The sequence below is a fragment of the Cupressus sempervirens genome, chromosome 1, assembly GCF_028749045.1.
Source record: "Cupressus sempervirens isolate cs-2001-9-10 chromosome 1, ASM2874904v1, whole genome shotgun sequence".
NCBI classification, from domain to species: domain Eukaryota; kingdom Viridiplantae; phylum Streptophyta; class Pinopsida; order Cupressales; family Cupressaceae; genus Cupressus; species Cupressus sempervirens.
The window spans coordinates 92,329,964-92,351,222 of NC_143118.1; the positions used below are offsets into that span (position 1 = coordinate 92,329,964).

General features: G+C 35.4%; 1 protein-coding gene across 4 annotated transcripts in view; it reads right to left on the reverse strand.

Moving 5' to 3' along the window:
- The window catches only part of LOC149576377 (protein IWS1 homolog 1-like), a 54,238-nt gene extending 33,334 nt beyond the window's left edge, over positions 1-20,904 (reverse strand). For 2 of the 4 annotated variants that reach the window (XM_089817073.1, XM_089817078.1), the window contains exons 1-11: positions 20,578-20,903; positions 20,355-20,404; positions 15,871-16,309; positions 15,622-15,738; positions 6,969-7,192; positions 6,695-6,824; positions 6,357-6,419; positions 6,198-6,275; positions 5,953-6,044; positions 5,759-5,827; positions 5,465-5,618 (exon numbers count right to left, since the gene is read on the reverse strand). In XM_089817073.1, the coding sequence (XP_089673199.1) occupies positions 5,465-5,618; positions 5,759-5,827; positions 5,953-6,044; positions 6,198-6,275; positions 6,357-6,419; positions 6,695-6,824; positions 6,969-7,192; positions 15,622-15,738; positions 15,871-16,309; positions 20,355-20,374 (1,386 nt within the window). In that variant the 5' untranslated portion in view covers positions 20,375-20,404; positions 20,578-20,903. Of the gene's footprint in view, positions 1-5,464; positions 5,619-5,758; positions 5,828-5,952; positions 6,045-6,197; positions 6,276-6,356; positions 6,420-6,694; positions 6,825-6,968; positions 7,193-15,621; positions 15,739-15,870; positions 16,310-20,354; positions 20,405-20,577 lie in introns of all 4 variants that reach the window. The other 2 variants (XM_089817077.1, XM_089817080.1) reach the window with 2 other exon arrangements.
- Between the last annotated feature and the right edge of the window lie 355 nt (positions 20,905-21,259).

The window sequence follows — 21,259 nt, forward strand, 5'->3', positions numbered from 1 at the left end:
TGTGCCTTGCTTACCTGTGGCAATAATTTGAGGGTCAACTTTTACACACTCAACCATCATGGAATCTGATATATTGTAATAGAAATCTGGTATGTGAAACAAGGATAAAGGCACATTTCGAATAAAGTTTGTCAACACAAACTTCGGTAGTGATTGTGGTCTATGTGAAACAAGGATAAAGGTACACTTAGAATAAAGTTTGTCAACACAAAGTTCGGTAGTGATTGTGGTCTTCTACACTAGATGAACAGCACGACTCAACTTCTATGTGCATTTGCGTAATCTCCATGGTGTTTGAACCATCTCATGATCCAAATGATGTCTAAAGTGGGCCAAACATTCTGTCAAGCAGTTATTGCATCTTCTTCTTCATATCTGATCAAGGTGCCACAAACTCCAAACTCTCTTCACATAGTGAATTCAATTCACTTGAAATTGATTTAAAAACACCATCCAATGTGTCGCGGGCTGGACTGAGGAAATGATAGAGGTTGATTTGTCAAGAAAGTCACATGCTCAGGTTGTCGACTGTTACTTCTATATTCAAATGCCTTTCAACTCTTGGGAATCCGATCATGGCCCATTGCTCACTGCGTAGATTCTCTTCAACATATAAGTAAGCGGTTTGAGAGCTTTTCAAACTTGGACACTTTTTCTTTGACTCTGCATAATCCCCATTGTCTCTACCTTTCATTTTCTTTACTTTTATCAACAAAAAGGTTAATAACCGTCTCAAAAATACATGTTTTGAACCTCTAACCTTAACCTTTTTGGACGAGAGGTTAAGGTTAATGGTTCGGAATACGTGTTTTGGAAATTTATCTTAACCTCTTTTTTGATGGAGAGTTTAAGATTTCAAAGTGAAACACGTGTTTTGGACCCCGAACCTTAACCTTTTTAAAGGTTAATGGTTCAAAATACATGTTTTGACCCCCAAACCTTAACCTTTTAAAAGGTTAATGGTTAATGATTTGGTTTAAAATACGTATTCCGGTGTCTTTCATTAACCATTGATAATTTGAGACTCAAGAAACAGAACTTAAAAATTTGAAGTGCAAGGCGGAGCTAGTGATTAGCTAGAGGATTTGAAATCATGAGACTACCAAGAATTGGATAAGTCTTCGAACACTTTAAAGATTGAATTTTTATGTCCTCTTGCACATTTTGATTGAAAAAAATTAAATTAAATTTGGGTATGATAAATACCAGGGCAACAACGTGGGAAGGGTTAGTTTCTTAGTTGCCGATTCGGGTTCGAGAATCTGATTCGTGGATTTGTGATTTTTTATTTTTCCCATTATGATTTGTGGATTCGTGATTTTTTATATTTCTCAGTATGATTCGTAAGGATTCATATATATATATATATATATATATATTCCAAGTTTGGCCTGTGGTTCCACGGGGATTCGTATTGGATTCATGAGGGTTTGCATGGACTTGTGATGGATTTGCGCAGGACTCGTGCAAGGTCCAGATTTGACCATGCTTAGATGATTTTGTGGATTCATGAGTGATTATTCATAAATGATCCTTGGATGATTGCGATGATTTATAATATACTGCATTGTTGAAAGTGTCACTACCTTTCATAAGGCCAATATCCTTGCTGCCCTTCAAGAGTAACAATTTATTTCCCATTTGATGTCCCTTGAGCCTCCTCAAATTAAATCTTCTTCCCGTTATATCTTCCAAAGCAGTGGGAGGTCACACCTTTTAGTAAATTTTACCATTTGAAAGAGTCACAACCTTTCACAGTTAGCACCCTTTGGGAGAGTACGAACTTTCATCATTTCTGCCCTTTTGAAATAGTGTCTTCTTTATTTACTTTCCATTCCTTTATTAATTCTTCTTTGATTCATATGCTCCTTTGTTTATTCCTTCCTTCATCCGTAAACTTTATTCACTCATATCATCTTCAAACGATGTCTTTTATTAATACCTGTATATCCTTCCCTTCTCATTTGCATCAGCGTATTCTTTTATATCTGCATATATTCCTCCTTAACTTGCATATACTCTTCTTAAAATTCTGCTATAAACTCTTCTTACAGTTATGTCTTCAAACTTTCTTTAATGATCTTCCCTTTTATCTTCTCATTTGCAGATCTGAAAATGTAACTCTGATATAGACTCTTGCTCCATTCAACTTTAATTGCTCCCAACTTCTTAATATTTGTTCCCAACTTCTTAATATGTGTTCCCAAGAGTGGTGTCTTTCCCACTTTCTTAATTGCTTCTTAAATAATTTAAATTGCTCTTATTTATTTCAAATTTCGGTTTATTTCTGAATTTGTTAGAAAGGTTAATCTTTCCTTGGATATATTAATTGGGATATTCCAAGGGTCCCTAAATGTAGTTTGTCCTCTTGTACACATGTGGAGGACATGTCATTGTTTGTCCTTTATTCCACATGTAAGGACAACTCTTGTTTATTTCTTTATTTAGTTTATCCTCCTTAAGAGGATTGTGACACTTTGCACACACCTATTATGAATGTGGCATTCATAGAAATGGGAGTTACAAATGCAACTCCTTTCTCATCTCTATATAAGAGATGCTCCTCCTTCTTTCTTCTTCACTCTTATCACTTTGATGTTATTGTATTGAGCTATTTTGCTCCAACACTCTCTCTCTCTCTTCTCTAGGCATTTGCTTTCATTCATAATACTCACAAGGGGTTTTCTTTGCTTTCCCCTTATAAATCCTTGTCTCCATTGTTGAACCATCTTGGTGTATGCTCTTGGATTCTGCTTATCTTATGGTAACATTGTTTCACACTTAACTTACTTGGATTGTTTCTCGTTCCTTGCTCAATATTATCATTTCTTACAGAATTCTTTTCCAATTCCAACCTAATCATTCCATATTTTATTATACAAATTTTCTTGCTTCATCCAAGTCCCTTCTCAAATATACTCTTCTCCCTTTTATATCTTATGTTGAGGGAGTTACAACTCTTCATTACAAGTCCCTTGAGTCTTGACCTTTCATTAAACTTAACTAACTTGTGAATATAGCTTATTATTATTTACTTTTTATATTTTACTCTTATTAATTATGATCTCTTACAAATCCAATTTCAGAAAAGGGACATTACAGATGAATTTGACTATTCCTTTTGTTTATTATTTGCCCTGGTTTTTGTTGGTGGACTTCTCAAATTACAGTTTGCTGGATACTCTTTGACCAGCCTCTCATTTGTTTGTGAGCATTTTTAAATGTAGCCTCTAAATGTAAAAGTTACTTCTCTTTCTTTGGCAGGAACCGCTATAGATCCCACACCATATCATAAAACAATAGTTAATGCCAGGATTATCTTCACAGTATGCAGTCCCCTACCACTAGGAATGCAGTAAAAGTTCCCAGGTAACTTGAAACACTATAAAGTTTTCAAAGCATATTTTAGCTACTTCAAGAGCCCTCAAACCTGCCTTTGTTATAGGAATTTAATGAGCATGCTTTGAAAGTATAATGCAGCATTTTTCAAAGCACAAAACCCTACCTTGTCATAAGAATAAAATTAATACAGTTGTTCAACATTCCCACCACAAAAGAAATTCCATCTTTGCATCCTATAATGACTTTCATGGACATTGAATTCATATTTTGAATACGAACATTAGTTAACTGAAAAAGTTCTAATGGTTGAGCCCTCTTGACTTTGTGAAACATTCTTGACTTATGTTCTTGAAGGCATTTTGGAACTCTATATGCCCCGCAGAAGGGCAAGTTGATGCGGTGTCTGAAGATGTCTGATTCCTAACCATGCAATCCTTTGTCTTCCTTCCATATGCACCTCGTATTCTCTAAGTTACACTTCAACAAAATCACTTGGGTAGTCCACAAGAAGCTGTTGTAGCAATGCAGCTATTCTCTGATTTATGTGGTTTCGTTGTAAACAGCTTCTGACTTCAAAAGGCAATTAAATGATAGCAAATTGCACTAAGTGCAATTACAGAGGCATTATAGTAACATCAAATGGCTGGGAAAATTAAAAAATGGACAGTCGTGTGGTAGAAATGACACTATTTGAGACCCTAAAAACCTATTGTGCCTTAGCAGATTAATATTAAGAGCCCCTTTTGACGAGACATGTCGAAGAACAGAGTTATGGTAGAAGAAACAAATGTACAAAAGAAATTGAAGAAGGAAAGAATTACATGTAATACAGCCCTTATCTATGCACAGTACTACATAGGTGGCCATAAATTATTAAGGAGAACTTTCCAATTATCCCTTCAAAAACTATAAAATCAGAAACAAAGCAATTCTTTGCAATGAAAGCAAGCAACAGCCCTATCCATAGAACTTTGGCTCCACCTCTTTGTGTTATTGTTTTACTTTGTAAGCAGTGCCTTGCCTGACATTCCCATCAATAAGGCCTTCAAAATCTTGAGAAATTTCTCAAATTATTGCAGGTAGCACTATTAAGGAGCTTATGTCTTGCATTAAAATCCTTTAGAAACCTGCTAACCCAATCTGTTAATGAGCCTTTCAGGATTAAACCTCCGATGTCTGGTGATAATAGGATAGTGTGGTCACCTCCAGAGGTTGGGTATTTTGACGGAGCATCAAAAGGTAATCTGGGTCCGTCTAGGATTGGTTTCAGTGCTCGTGATGACCAAGGGAACGTCCTATCAATTGGAACTCAAAGGATAGCGAATGGAACAAACAATTGGTGCAATTTTGATGGCAAAGAAAGTAGGAGTGTGAAGACTTTACCTTGAAGGCGACTAGCAACTTGTAGTGAATGGAATTGCCAAAGGACAAATGGATACATGGTACCTGAATAAGCATATCAGGCGGATTCGTGATCTTCTGGGAGAGATTGAAGATTTCCAAGTTTCTCGTGTACTTGGGGAAGCAAATTTAGTAGCAGACAAACTATCTAATGTTGGGGTGTTGAGCTCTTTGGAAAACAAAAAGGAAGTATTTGAAGATTTTTGGTTTTTGGAATGTGGGGATTTACTGATGGAAGGAAATGATTGTACTTCATGACTTGTGAACTAGAATTAATTTTAAAGCTAAATTTGGATGTTTCAGTGACAGAAAATCATTCAGAAAGGAATGCAACAATTGATTTGCACGAACCCAATAATTAGAGTTCATCTAAAACCAGACAATTAAAAATGAATAAATATAACTTTGTAGAGTACAAAAGATAACACAATGACAGTTTTTGTAACTTTCATATGGGGCAAAAAATTACAGTACAGAAAAATGAAAACAGAAGACAACCACAAAAAATGGTTTAACAAATTCATATATCCAATCCACCAATAATAATTTTACAAATACCCCATTTTTGTTAAAAAGGCAATTAAGAGACATCTGACAACTGGCTACTTTTGTAATTATGCTGGGCAAAGTTCCAAACAAGAATTAAATTTAAAGCTAAATATGGATGTTTCAGTGACAGCAAATCATTCAGAATGGGATGAATTATCAGCAATAGACTGACCTTTGCTCGATGCTCATCTTGTTTCAGTTGTTTTGCGCGGGCTCTGATTTCTTCAGGGTCAATCTTTGACTGAGGACGCACTACAAAGTCCATTGGCAATGCTTCAGGCCGGGAAGCATGTTGCCTATAACCTGCTTCCCCAGGCTTAGGTTCCCTGTCGAAGAAACACAATTAGCCAAAACACAAAACAAAAGTGGAGATGTCATATGGTTGTGAAAATAGGTGAAAGAATCACAAGTCAAAAAACAAAAACACTCAGGTAGTTAACAAAAAAGCTAAAAATTCTTGACTTACTGAGAGAGTTCCATCAAGTCAAGCTCATCATCTTGTGACTCTAAACCAACAGCCTTTGCAACAGGTCTGCTACAGAAAATAATAGAAACAGAATTGTTGTATTACCATGATCCATATTCATCATGATGTCATCAAAATATCTTAGATTTACTAAAACAGTTATTCAACAAAAACAATAGTTATCAATCCTGTACTTTTTTAGTGGCGGTCTTCGATATGGAGCCTTGTCTTCATCAAAATTTCTCATATCTTCGTACCGAGTACTCTTTTGGAATATTGGGCGGCTCTGAATAAATCCAAATCAAGTTAGCCCCACTACACCCTTTTTCATTCTACAATATAATCAAGCAATAAGCTTAAAAATACATTGATATGAACCAATAATGGCATTTTCAGACTCGGAAGAAAATAAATCCTGGCATTCCATTAATTTAATTACCCATTTGTCAACAAGATCTCTTGCAAGCTTCCTATTAGATTGTATCTCCTCATCTGATTTTGACAAGAACATGATAACCTGTAACATAGAAAGTCAAACACAATCCATATTCCACAATTTAGCATTGATACAGGACTTTGAGGAGATAAAATGGTATACCTTTCCCAATCCACTTTTCTTAAGTTGTTCCTTTCTATCATACTGTTCAACATCTATAGGTAACTGCGTCAAAAAGTAAGAACACGTCAATGAAGTCAATTGTAAGACAAAAGTAATAGCAAATATAAAGTCTTATATTATTAGACAATAAAACAGCCATGGTAAGATATGATGAACTAATTTCATTCACATTGGGATGTAATGACAAGATGAAATATAAAGGTAAATTTTAATCTATTAACAAAGGGCATAATCAGAAAATTTTACTCACACTTTTGAGCTCAACATTGTTATCAATCCAAGCTAAAACAACCAGATATAAACTATATGAAACTTACATCTGTTAAAATCTTCAAAATTGCAGTACGAACATTTATATTGGGCAAACATCCATCGGGCAGTGGCTCAAGCCAATTTTTTAAAACTGAAAGAACCCCTCGATCTAAGAACTCTTGTTGCAATTGTCTCCTGGAACACCCATACCAATAACAAGACGTAAAATTTCCTTATAAATAGTAGTAGCATTAATGGATTGAAAAGTAAATAACAACATAGATTTTACTTTAAATGGCATGTTATTGTATGGAAAATCAATAGCATAGATTATCTTACTTGGAAAGCACCTCTGTAAGCACAGGTAACATTTTCAGTTTATTAATAGCAGGTTTAGATTTACGATTGAGTTCGGCATCTTCCTCAGCAGCAACTTCAAGCTTAGCCATGAACTGCTCAACAAGCATTGCAGTTTCCTCGGGCGTACGGTCAACACCCTTCTTTTTCTTCTTCCCAGATTTGAAGAGGTTGTTGACTTCATCATCTTCTTCTCCCTCCTCTGCCTGTATGCAACATTAAGTACAGAAAAGACAACTAAATCTCCACAGAACAGGTAAAAATAGGGCCACTTATGTACAAATATCAGGAAACCAGAACTTTACATGTAAGGGCCCAAGAGTGTTGTGTTACTTTTTTAGTTTCTGTCATGAAAACAAAAAATGCATTTAAAATGAGGGAAGTGAAAACATGGTAACGATATGCAGATAATCATTAAATGGAAAGAGAACAAAGTAATAGATTGTTTCATGGATATCTCCTCACATATGGAATATTAAGTAACATTAATAAAGCTTCAAAAGAACCACAAAAAATTAGGTTATGGAGATCTTTGGATGGATTGTTAGGATCCCAATTCCAGCTTTAATTCCCATGGATGAATTTAAAATGAATACAATAATCATTAACAATAACCACTTGAACAGTGAAGCTGATGATGTTGACTTCATATCCATATCAAACTCCTCTCCTCTTAGAGATTGGTTCCACAGTGGAATGTGCACAATATAGGAACAAGAAGTAATCGGAGTGCATTCAATAGCAAACAGATTGCTATACTTCTTTCTCAAGACAGCAAGAGTGTTATTTGTCAGTAAAGACTCACTTGGGTATGTGACATTTTGAGTAGGGTAAAAGAGAGATGTAGTAAACTAGATATAGCATTGAGCTACAAAAGGACTCCAAGAGCACAAGTTGCTGGTATTTTGCCAGTGTAGCAAGTTGTAACTATGAAAGAAGCTTGAAAGTTGGAAACTCCAAAATGCTATTGAAGTAACATTGTGATATTTAGCTCATAATGGTTATTTAAATTGTTTAGTTAGCTATTAGCAACTTTCTATTCTATAAGTTCTTTAGTTATTTTTAAGTAACTTTCATATATGTCTTCAATTCTCAACCATTTCCATCTAAGATACCAGTGCGTCTGGAAAATTGACAGATGCGGGTGCAGGTGCGGGTGCTTTTGGGTGTGCCGGTATTTTTGGGTGCTGCACTGGTTCTGCTTGTTCTGTGCTACCTTGTTTTGTTTGTTCTACCACAGTCAATATCGCATATAGTATGCTTGTTCCTTGCATGTGCTGACTTGGCACCAAGCGAATGTTTTGGATTTGCTGGCAGTATGTTTCATATTTTATTACTTGCCATGTGTCTTCGTAGCCATCATTGCTTGAAGCGGACGACCAACCCTTTAGCTGCAAAGCATCATCTCTTTCTTTGCCATTGAAAATTATCATTTATACATTTATACATAGTTTTCATTATTGGGTTGCTCTAGTGTAATTGTAACATCCCCTATTTCTGGATCTTAACTAACAACTAGCATATCATAGAAATACAGTTACCACTTCATATTCATGGGAAGGCAGTTATAACAATTATGTTCATGTAAATGAGATTAATGGTTACAATCAGTTAAACGAAAATTTCATAACTAACAATTGATAGCGTCATCAAAAAAATCTAAATAAAGAATTTGAGTTTTACATACTCTAAATTCCAAAACCAGAATCCGCAAAACCTAGGTTAATCCTCATACACCACTTAGGGCACATATAGTTATACCACTGTATCATGGCGACAGATACCATTTAGGGCATCAAATACCATTGTATCCTCCCTCTTCTTTCTGTTGCTAACTATGGCAATAGAATATAGTTAGAAGATACGTTCGTAATCATTATTCACAAAAATGAAAGACTGAAATGACAACCATAAGATAAGCCTATCTCATGCATACAAATACATTTCATATTCAATTGGAAGATCAACTAGACTAACCAGTTACCATTTACATTGACAAGGAAAGCTGATTTCATTGATTCGACGATATATATCAATCCAACATATCTTCAACTTGTAATTTCAAATATCATAAAAGTAAAATATTTGTTACCAACAGATGTTGAATGCATAACTTATCTCTGTCTTGTGCATGTCTTGGCATCTATTAGAGAGGGGGAACATTGTCAGGGGCTTAACCTCCCAACCGCGGACCCTTAAAATATCCCTACATAATCTCATCCAAGAAAGGCCCTCCCTACTCGAAATAGACATAGACCACCTTGTCCAGCCACTAAGCATCCTGGTACTTAATTTCGCCACTCAACTTGACAACTGAGTATACTTGGACAATCATAAGCTGCCTTGGATGTTTTTAGAAATCATCATAAAGTTTTCAAATGTTTAAACATGGGAGTTCTGATTTGTTGTTACTTCTCCCTTGTAGGGGTCCTCTCCTCTCCACCCCCTTTCATTGGCTATACCAACCAAGGTGAGTCCTTGGAGAATATCACTTCAACTGATTTAATATTTCATAATGATCTTAGAATGTTACCAATCAGCGGATGTACTGCGAGCACTATCATGTGCAATGATGTATTTTGATTTGGTTATCAGATTTGTATTGCAAATTCTTCTAAGAAAGTACTCTAAATTTAGAGAAGAAAGAAGATAGACATTAAAATCAGGCTCTCTGCATATCGAGCCTCAAATGACCAATTAGAAAGGTTCAAGAAATGTAAACAAAGTATGATCGAAATGAAGAGAAAGAAACTTGGAACATAACTTGATCGAAAATGAGCAATGCCAAGGAAAAACCAATGCTCTTTCTAAGCCGTGCGGCTTGATGGCCGATCCTTGATGGTGGTTGAGAGAGTTAGGATGGTAACCAAGAAGACCCAAAGGAAGAAAGAATTGGCTTACTGTGAGATGGAAATCGTGTATCGCTTGATGCAAGACGTTTAATAATATAACATTCTCTTTGGCCAAGCAAGCCACGGCCTCAAGCACTCGCCTTGATCAAGATGACAGTTCCAAAAGATCTTCGGTTTTCAAAAAGTCACTGCATTGAAAGGTGACGCCAAGTGTAGATGGTCGCCTCTTATAAGAAGATTATAAGCTTTTTATTATTAAAAGTTCCTTTTCTCAAAACATTTTATATATGTGCATATATTTATATATAATTTTTATTTATTTTAAATATATGATTTCATCATGCTATTTATTATATCTAAAATTGCACCTATAAATATATGTATATCTATATACGTGTGTAGTTTAGAGAAATATGGTTTGTTTCTAACATCATATTCCCTTCGTATATGCACATGTATATATATACATGTATTAATAAGTATGATTTATAGATATCATCATAGTATCATGGTGGCATCATATATATATATATATATATATATATATATATTTATTTGTGATAGAAAATATTGTGGGTATCTCAAAACAACAGAGAGGTAGTAGTTATGAGAGGATTCTCATACGTGTTTGGATCAAATGCCCTTACTAAGCCTATGAGAGGCTCAGCTAAGCCTTCTACATATAAAACAATGTCTCCGTTTTGTCACATTTGGAATCATCATTGCAAGATTTTGAAATTCTACTACAAAGTCTTCCCCCTTAGCCTCTTGCTTCAGTAGTGCTTGTTCTCTAAAGTGAATTTCTAGATACCTTCTATCAAATCTCTCTATCAATCTTTTGTTAGTCTTCCAAAGAAGTTATTGAGACATGCTCTTGCGTTATCATGTGATACCACCAATCCATGAGCTATCCCCTCAAAATGCAAGGTGGCAAATCTGATAGCCTCTTTTTCAAGAATTGGATTGAAACAATTTGATGAGCTTCCAAATCCATCAAAAGTTAGTATGGTGATTTTTCCCAATAGGTGTTGAATATCGTTCCTCCCCTATAACTTCTCCGCACATGCCCCATTGATTTCTTGATCTCATAGTAGTCTTTGACAGTCAGATCTTCACATATGACAAGGCTTAAGGCATAATATGCATCATGAAACTTTACCATTTCTTCCTCCAACTCAAGCTATTCTTCCTTAACACTTACTATTGCTTCCTTTTCCACTAGTTGGCCCTAAAGCTCTTTGTATTGGCTGATATTTTCTCGCCATCTGTGTTGCTCCCTTGTTCTCTATTTTATATAGGACTATACATGCTCAGCTGCTGGCCCAAACCCTTTTAATAGTTGGACCATGTCCAACAGTGTATCTCTTATGCGGGTTGTCGTTTCTTTAGTGTCATTCCAACATTACCGAGGTTGTTCTTCCTCTCTACCTTCATGGTTGCTCCCTTCCTCTTCTCTCATAAAGCAATCACACATTGGTAGGTTAAAAGGTCTGATAGCATAGAAATACTCTTCTCAAAATTTCACAAATCTCAACAAAGTAACTTGGGGCTTTTAAGGGCTAATCCTAAACAGAGAAGGGAAAAGGTGTATTGGCTACCACCAAAGGAAGGATGGGTAAAAATCAACTTTGACAGTGCAACTCAGAGAAATATGGGGGTCTCTAAATGTGGTTGTATAGCAAGAAATCAGGGCATAACCCTTGCTTTTGCAGCCAAACAACTGAGCGATGGAACGAATAATGTGGCACAATGTGAAGTGGCTAAAGAGGCTTTAGTCTTAGGTGCTAAATTGGGTTTCCGTAGAGTGCAACTTGAAGGGGATTCAGAGATAATCACTAATTAGAATTAAGAAAGGGAAGCTGGAAGTGTGGCATCTTGACAAACACATACAGCAAATTAGATGCCTGTTAATAGAGTTTGAGGACTTTAAAGTTTCCCATGTATACAGAGAAGCAAATAAGGTGCCAGACAAGCTGACCAACATGGGCATGAATGCAGCTTTGGGGATTCATAACGAATTTTTTAAAGACCTTAGGCTTCTCGACTTGGAATAAAGATTGGTTAACACAATGAAGAGGCCAAAAAAGCATTTTCGCTAACTAAAGAAGGGAGTACAATTGAAATCATGAATTAATACTCCTGGCGGCATTCATGAAATATCAATACCTCGCACGTGTCAGAGATTGTAATTATTTATTGGCACCCCGCATAGAAACTGCTTCCAAATTGTTCAAAGTGTGATTTTAAGGAGGAACGGAAGGGCATTCCACAGGGTTTTCAGTAGAGAAATGGAAATGGAGGCTAATTTTGCGCTTGAAACAGACAATCAAACACAATCGTATAAAGGGAAGATCACGATTAGGCATCTGAAGAACATTTTCATGTTTGATGATCAGGAGTTCTTGGAGGGCATCCAACAGATGTTTGGAATGAAGTATCTGGAATCCTATTCAAGGAGATGCTCCAACTTGGATGTGGTTTCACTCTTTGTGGCATTGGCGCTGCTAATTGGTGAGACCAAGGAGGAAGTCCATAGGGTCGTGTCAGCATGTGTTGACTCACAATGGCAACAAGGGCTAGAGGAGATTGTGGACAAAGTTGTTCTAGGTGTCGGGTTGGAGATGGGACAGGAGCCATGAAGGCTGATTGGGGGAGGGGATTCTTCGGTTCAACCCTGATCGTCTAGTCATCAGCAAATCCATAAGGGGTGCACATTCCACAAGCAAAGAAGGGGTGGACGAGGATTGTGGAATTCCTGCAGGAGAAGATATGGGTGTCAAGTGAGGAGAGGCAGGGGTTTGTGAAGGCAACGCCACGAAGAGTGTGACAGTTCCAAGACAGCCCCTGTGACACCAGCTTGAAAGGAAAGCCCAAAAGAATGTTGGAGATTCCACGGTGCATGGAATGTCGCTGGATAGGTGGGCACAAGTAAGGGCAGTAAGCATCGCTAAGGAACCAGTCATCTCAGCATGCCAAGGTCAGTTCAGGACAACCATACCATTCCAAATTTCATGAGGGAGGAGGCAGCACAATGTTTAGGGACTAAGCACAGGTGGTTGGCAGAGGTGGACAGTGTCTTTGCCTTGGGCATATAAAACGACTCTTTTATGTGGTTTTTGTAGGTGGGGATGTTATTGTCTTTTGGTTGGTGTGTTAATGCCCTTTTTTTTTTGTTTATCATCTATATATGTCTGTGGGGTAGGTAAGATATATGTTTGTAATGCTTTTGGCCAACTTATGCATATGGCAAATCCAATGTAATTCCTCCTTTAATATCAATTAAAAATCAAAATGTTACCTATCAAAAAAAAAATCAAAATTAATTATAATTTTTTCCATTAATCAGGGCCCACGATATAAACCAGGACAGCACAGAGAATAACTTCCTTTCAATAATAATCCAAAGTTAAACATACAGACACAATTCAACACTTTCAGGAAATATGTTTCTCAGAAGCTCTAAGAGTCCAGCTCATAAACAATATGATTGAAAACTAGGTTCTGAAACACTTGAAGGTCAAAAAAATTGGAAGTTATGGCATGATCATTCAATGTCTAAATCTCAATTCATACATGAGTACTGGATATCTGGCACTGGTGCAAACCGGCTAAAAAATATCAGATTAGTTACTTCAGATCATTTGTCCCTTCAATGATTTCAATTGGTATTTACTATTTAGGAGGGTTGTTGCCTATGTGTCATGTCCCACCCAAGCTGTCAATGGGCACCTTAAGATAGCAAATATTATTGCACCGCTGTTTGCAGGGCCGAGCAACTGGGCTTTACAATTTGACTCCCTAATAGCTCTAGGTCTTAAAACCTTGTCAAGCCTCTGAGTTTTTCATCTCAGATGACTGACATGCTCCTTACTCTGACATGCTCCTTAGGCATCCTAAAATTCGAATCGCTTGCTCCTTAATGGCCAAATACTAACTTTTTCAAAATATGTTGGCCTTAGGAGGGAAACTAACCCAAGGAATGTTGTCATTAAGAAACAGGTCGACCTCAAATACAATTTTATTAAAATTAACAATAATTTATTTTATATATATAGACTATTTCTGATTATTAATAATGTGTGTGTGTGTGTGTGTGTGTGTGTGAGATTCAGATATATATATATATCAAGGTTACCTGGAGATGGAGAGACTTGGAGGTCTCTGGTACTGGTACTGGTGCTGGTATGACTATTTTTCAAAATAGTAAAACTGTAAAACTAAAAGACTAAACTAAATACTATAGTAATGTCACATTAATATAGAGTCAAATAGTTCAAAACTCACATAATCACATTACCGATTCTCATAGTTATATCTGATTTCTGAATATCGCACATGATCATCATATCAGATTAATAATCACTGAGATTATCATTACATATTCAAAGTTTAAATTCGAAAAAATATAGTTTAATGCTAAATTGCTGATATGCAAACAAAAATGAAAAACTTAGTATTTTAAACCAAAATCAGAAATTATCAAGTATCTAGTATGATGATGATACTATCATCTACTCCACAAGGCTGCAATCCATCCCAAGGTCTTCAGCTGTCATGCTTTCCAAAACATCATCTTCTCCATGTTGGATTCCATGTTAGTATCTAGATAAAATTGCAAATATTTCTAAATATTGCTGGTCGGGTCGGATTCTGGAATAAAAATTTAAAAGATTAAAAGTGTTTCTAATGTTTTTTAAATTATTAAATGAAATATTAAAATGATTAATTCATTTATATTATCATTGGTTTTAATTTTTGCATTAAAAATCATTAAAATGAGGCCTAAAATACATAAAATAATTTAAATATTATATTTTTGATTTTATTTTTCTTAGGAGACTCTGGGGAAAATTCATCTTTTGGATTCGGAGTCTCCGAGACTCTAGGAGACTGTCATGAAATCTCCAACATTTTTTGAGGTCTCCGGAGACGCAAAAAGTCTCCGAGACGTGTCTCCTAGGGAGGAGACAAGTTTCCCCATACCACTTTATATATATATATATATCTGTGTGTGTGTGTGTTAATCGAATTCTGATTTTGTTATTATTAACATATGCATGCCGTATATATATAGATAAAATATAGATATAGATATACATACATATGTATATTTTATTTTATTTTTCTTTCAAAAGTGTCTATATATACCCATGGTACCAGAATCTGGCCTGAACAAATCCCCAAATCAAAATCCAAACCAGAATCAGGATCAGCTTCTTAAATATAATTATATATCTAGGCATCTGCCAATAATAATATTGCCGTCTCCATTCAGATCATAAGTACACATTCATCTTCATTTATTCATGATGGAAGCATTAGGTTCTTGGTTAATAGGACTAGTATTGCAAATTAGTAATTACTAAATTGGATGAATGGTCAAGGGGCTTTCTGAAATTTGAGTGTTGTGTTGACCGTAAATCATACAAGTGTTAATCCAAGACTTGATTTGCACAACTTGTAGAACAAATCTAATGGGCAACAAGGACTATGACTACTAACTACTGTTTCTGGGAACCATTAGCTGCCACACCTATCATACAAGTGTTAATACAAGACTTCTGATTCACAGAACTTGTAAAACAGATCTGATGTGCAGTAAGGACTATGACTACTAATTACTGTTTCTGGAAACCATTGGCTGCCACACCTAATAAACATGTGAATTTTGAGCATAGTCTATTATTACAATGGTAATATTCCTCATTTACGTAGGATGAAAAGAAAACAATATAAAGAAAAGCTTTTCTATTTCATGTTTAATTGTTTATTCAGAATCATACCTGTGGAGCATCACCAATCGAACCTTCATCATCACTACGGAAACGATCTTGTGGGTCAACCCCAGCATCATCAATAAAGGCATCGTCATCTCTAGTTCTTTGGCCCTCTTGGTCATCCTAAAATTTATGAGTATTGCTAATCAAAAGTAAGGAACTCACACTTCTATAATTAAGTAATCTAAACATCAAAGTCATCTTAAAACTGATCTTTTGTAAGCAGAAAACAAATAGAAGACAAAGGAAACTAACTTCTGAATCAGCTCCAGCAATTGTGTCCCACATTTCTTTCATTTCTGTATCACCCCTGTCACTCCTAGAGCTCTCACCCTTTCCTGCAGATTTTGCAAGTCTCTTGAACTTATTTGCAGATCCAGACTTGGACTTTGCCTTCTTTTCTCTCCCATCACCATCATCCTTGGATTTCCTTTTTTTCTTAGAGTCGCTAGTTGCTCCGTCTTTACTTTTCCTCTTCCGTGACTGCTCTGCCTCATCAGAGCTTTCCTGCACACTCTTCTTTATAAGCCTTTTTCTTGGTTTAGGTTTGGGACTATCATCTTCTCCAGAATCAAAGGCAGGAGATCGGGATTGCTCTTGTTGCCAATCCTCCTCGTCTGCTGGCTCTGGAGTGAGTTCTCTATCTGATTGCATGTCTGGATCCATAATTGGCTCCCCGTCTTCATCACGATAACTGCACACCAATGGTGTCATAATGTTACTTATTTCCAAATAAGAATTGTTGTGTGTGCACAAATCATTTCATTAAAAATCATTTCCTCTATAATCTTTCTCTTAAATATGTTTGTAACTTTATAATAATCATAAAGTTTAATCACAAAGAACAAAATCACCTCTAAGGGATGTTAATACTAAAGACAAACGTGCTAGCACATCTTCCTAGGGTATTCACTCCAATGACTGCTTTGAAATGGAAAACTCATTTTAGAAATATCAAAACATGTGATCCCTACTATTTGCATTTTTTTAACATTTACGTACAGTTTGAATATGTTAGAACAGATCTGGTTTTCAGATGTGCCAAAATAAGCCACACTAACATTTTCAAAGAGAGTTAAAATGATTGCAAACTACCTTTCAACAAAAAGAAAATGTATAATTCAAAGACAAGTTAACTCCAAATCCGGACGAATCCACTGTGTAAAACAAGGATCCTGCCCGGATCAGCATGAATCCAGGTACGCATCCGGATTCAGCCTCTAAGGCACAAATCCGGTAACTAAAAACGTAACTCATCTCTACAAATCCTACACATGTAATCCAAGCTTATCTCACATGTTTCATAATATTGATACCCCAATCTCCCAGTAAACAATGGAATTACTCTTTCAAAAATGATAGCAACAAGAACTCTCCAGTAAATTAAAAGCCTCCAAAAGATGTGTCACATATATATATATATATATATATATATATATACACTTTAAAATTTCACAAAATGCAAATAATATTGATCAAGCGTATGGTAGCAGAGTACTCTTAATGTTCTTTGACCCACATTTAAACTCCTATCACCACAAACAAGCAGATTATAACTCTACCATAAATGCAATGAAGTTTGCATTTGAATCTAGTGATAAAACTCATCTATGAATCCTAAGAATGTGATTGAGGCTTACCCCACACCATGTAATAGGTTGACCATAACAATTCAGGGAAAAGGTTGTAATAAGGATTTCATCACTCTGTATCTCTATTTAACTACACAGCCAAATTAGAACATAGAATAACAGTGAAAAGGTAATGGATGAAAACACTCAAAATGTCAAAAAGTGCATACACGCAAACTACTACCAACATCACTTATTTACTTTTATTTAGTTTCTGTTTTTACTCACTCACTACCCGGATAAATATTCTGACAAATGTCACTCCTAACTTTTAATCATGGTAAAACAAAGTAAATCAAATGCAGATTTCATTACCTTTCTTTTCATCGTATATAACATACGAAAAAAAAAAAGAGGAAAACTAGGCCTAAATTTTTGCTACTGCTTTTATTTGTTTCAGGCATACTGTCACCACTTTTCAGGTTAACTCAAAAGGCCATTTCTTAATACAATGTTTAACCATCAAGGATTTGTGATTAAACTTTAGCAATCACATCCCTTACTGTCATAGGGCAGTCTGTAACTATTGATAATGGGATAAATAATCTTTTTGTCTCGTCTCAGTCTATAATTTAAGTAAAATCTTAAGACAAAAATGAGTTGAGCGCAAGGATCTAATTATGCATTCCAGGTCAAGTACCCTGGTACCAATCTATAAAGATGAAGCTGTAACCAACAGGGTGGTAACATTTAGCAAAAAAAGGACTAATCAAGCATGATGTATATTTTTCTGATAATTCTTGTTGGTACTATTCCTCTGGACAGAATCACAGAACATCAATCTTGTGACCCACAATCAAATGGCAGCAGAAATAGAGGTCAGACATCCTTCAGAAACTAATAAAAGGCATTTTCTATGTTTTTATTTCAAAGCTACTACCATCGATACTAAAGGTGGATTGAATGCAAAATAAGAAGCAGCAGGCCGCAAGGGTTTCAGTGTTTCCTTCAGTGAATAGCATTAGGACAACTGAAGAATTTACAATGAACTTGTACACCTGGTCACTAGAATTGAGCTTCTACATCTTTTTACTAAGAGTTCAGTTTATTCATATTATAAATAGTTATCATAGAATCAGTTTTCCTCTTTTGAAAGACACATGGCATATCTGTCTGAAGAAAATGTGGTTTCACATATGATAATGATCTTAAAACATTCAAGAGTCGTCAAGAGCAGATGATATTATATTGGCCTAAGATGGGGTATGAGAGGCCCACAAAATTGCATGAACATCGAGCAAGAAAAAAATGATGGATTTGGCAGTGACTGTAAACTCCCCTTTTCTAAAACATTAATTTATGATTTGTCATTAGCCCATTTTGTCTTGGTCCCATGGACCAAGTAAAACTTTTCTGGGATTGAAGTGAGAATTGATCTAGGCAATTCTAATTTGAGGCCAATAAGAATGATTTCAGCAATGTTTCCAAATACTTACTATTTATAGTAAGTCCGTAGGGCTCAATATTCCTGGCATTTCAATGTTGGACTGGGAGCGTCTCGCCAAGACTTTTCCAATGAGCCATCATACATGATTATCTGAGTCCATTTGATCAATAATTTGAATACCTGAAGATTAAAAGATTTATTATTAAAGTGACTATTGACATAAAGTGCTTGATTATGTCACTTTATTACTTTTTTAAGGGGCATTTCATTCTCTTAAGTGGAAAAAGGCTATTTTAAAAAGAGCGAAGACAAAGAGACAGGCGTTAGAAACTGAAGAGTCACTGTATTGGCCATTAAAAGAAGAAAGCTAGATTCATTTCAGCATGCTTGGTTTATGATTTGATTTCTTCTTTTGGAGAATTTGGAAGCTCTGCATTCAGCCAGTTTGAGAACGGAAACTCTCAAGCTTGGAAGCAATGGACGGAAACTCATTGTCTGTTGGACTTATCGCACGGGTATCTCACTTGTGCTTAAAAAATCCATTTCATATTATCCAATCCGACAGTAGTTTTCTGGGTTTACAATTGGGTTTGGTTATTGTACTACTGAAGATTGAAATGCAAAAACATTTCTGAGACTATATTTTTATCCAAGTATTTTGGTATTTATGCTGGATATTCTGAAGTCTATTGGAGGAATTTATCTGTTTATATTTCTAAAATTTATTTGAGAGAATTTGGTGAAAAATATCCATTATGGATATTACAGACAGTCAAAATACTCTGAGGTTTGGACATCCACCAGGCATAATGAAGGTGAAATTGCGCTGAATAAAGCACACGCAAATATGAAATCTCAGGTAAGCCATACAAGCTGCGCTGGAAGGGATGTAAACAGAAAATTGAAAGAAAAAAACAGTGAGCCTTGGCAGAATTGACCTCATTTGAATATCCCTAAAAACATAGTGATTAATGGAGTATGGAAACAAACACAAGAGCATCAAGTAGAATTAAGCAATTAAATTTAAATCAGAACTTGGATACTCAAAAGAAGCTGCACTTGTCACGCAATAGAACAAGTAAATTTCAAAATCTGCTAGCACCAAAATGTGCATGAGTTCATAAAACTTTTTTGACCAAGATTTGAAAGAAAACCTGTGCAGGGCAATAATCACAAAATCAAGAGTAAAGAGGAAGAAAAGCTGATTAGTTCGAGGAGTGCCAAACTTCTGTTTCCCAGTTAATGTGATTTAAGTATCGCTGCTATTAACACATATCTATGGGGGCCGCTACAGAGGTCAGAATCTTTTTAATAAATTAGGGGAATTTCCTAAACTCTGCTAAATTCTCTCCGCACAAACATTGCACTATGTCTACGCTTTCCATTAAAGCTTAAATTCTGGCATCATATCCAAATTTTATAACTTTTCCAATGAAAGAAACACTTTGATTACATCTCTTAAGATAAAAAGAGAAGAAAGTTTGGAACCTGGTGAAAATTTAAGGAAAACCGTAATTCTGTATCTATTTAACTACACAACCAAATTAGAGCAGAGAATGACAGCCAAAAGATTACGTAAGAAAACACTCATACGTTCAGTGTTTGTGATTTCCCCATTCTTAATGCACTTCACCAAAAGACCTAACCCTGATAGAAAGCATTGAATGGTGTAAACCATCGTTCCTAAAACCCCAAAATAGAAGGAGAAAATAGTTACTTACCGATCATCATCGTATCCCATGGCTAGAAAAACTTCGAACCCTCACGAAATCTATTAACATAATACAGGAATCCATTAAACGCGTACCCAATTGAAACAATAACGAACAAGAGTTTTATTACTCACTAGTCCTCGTACTCAAATAAAATCCACAGCATATTCGGTGGAAACAAGAGAATGATTTACAGAACAAACCCTTAATCGGAGCAGATTAATGAAATTACCTATTTCTAAACGGCTGACTACCAATCATAGGGATTGAACCAATTTTTTTCTAACGTCTCCTCCAAAGAAGGAATTGGTCGATTGTAAGAGCACTTTGAAGCGGACTTAACTCTTGGCCTGAATCGCCTGCATTGCACTTCTCCAATTCTTCCGAACCTAAGTGAAGCTATATCAAATGGAGCCAGAGTCATAAATGTCTGCAATTTTAGGGAAAAAATGATAATAATACCCAGTCCGTTTCTATTTTATAAATGGCGGAAAGGGTGGCAGCCAGTGGGGTGAGCGTTCGAACATGTTTTACAGTTATGTTGAATATTACAATCATCTATGTTTCGGTCAAAATATTTATATTTATAATTAGATATTGACAAATAAAAATAATATAATAAGAAATAAAAATAATTCAATTTTATAGCATTTTATTTAAGATATAGATAGTAACTAATATATTTTGAAATTACTATTTAATTGCATAGTAGTGCGTATATTTTTAATACAATTAGTTTTTTTTTAGTGTTTTCTTAAAGTGATAATGACTTATATATAGTTAAACTAGTATAGATAAACTAGTATAGTTAAAGTGATATAATAGCTTATATATCTTAAATAAATCTATCTAAAGAAATAGATATCCACTACAAAATAATTATAATTTAATTTACTACATCTAAAATTATTTAT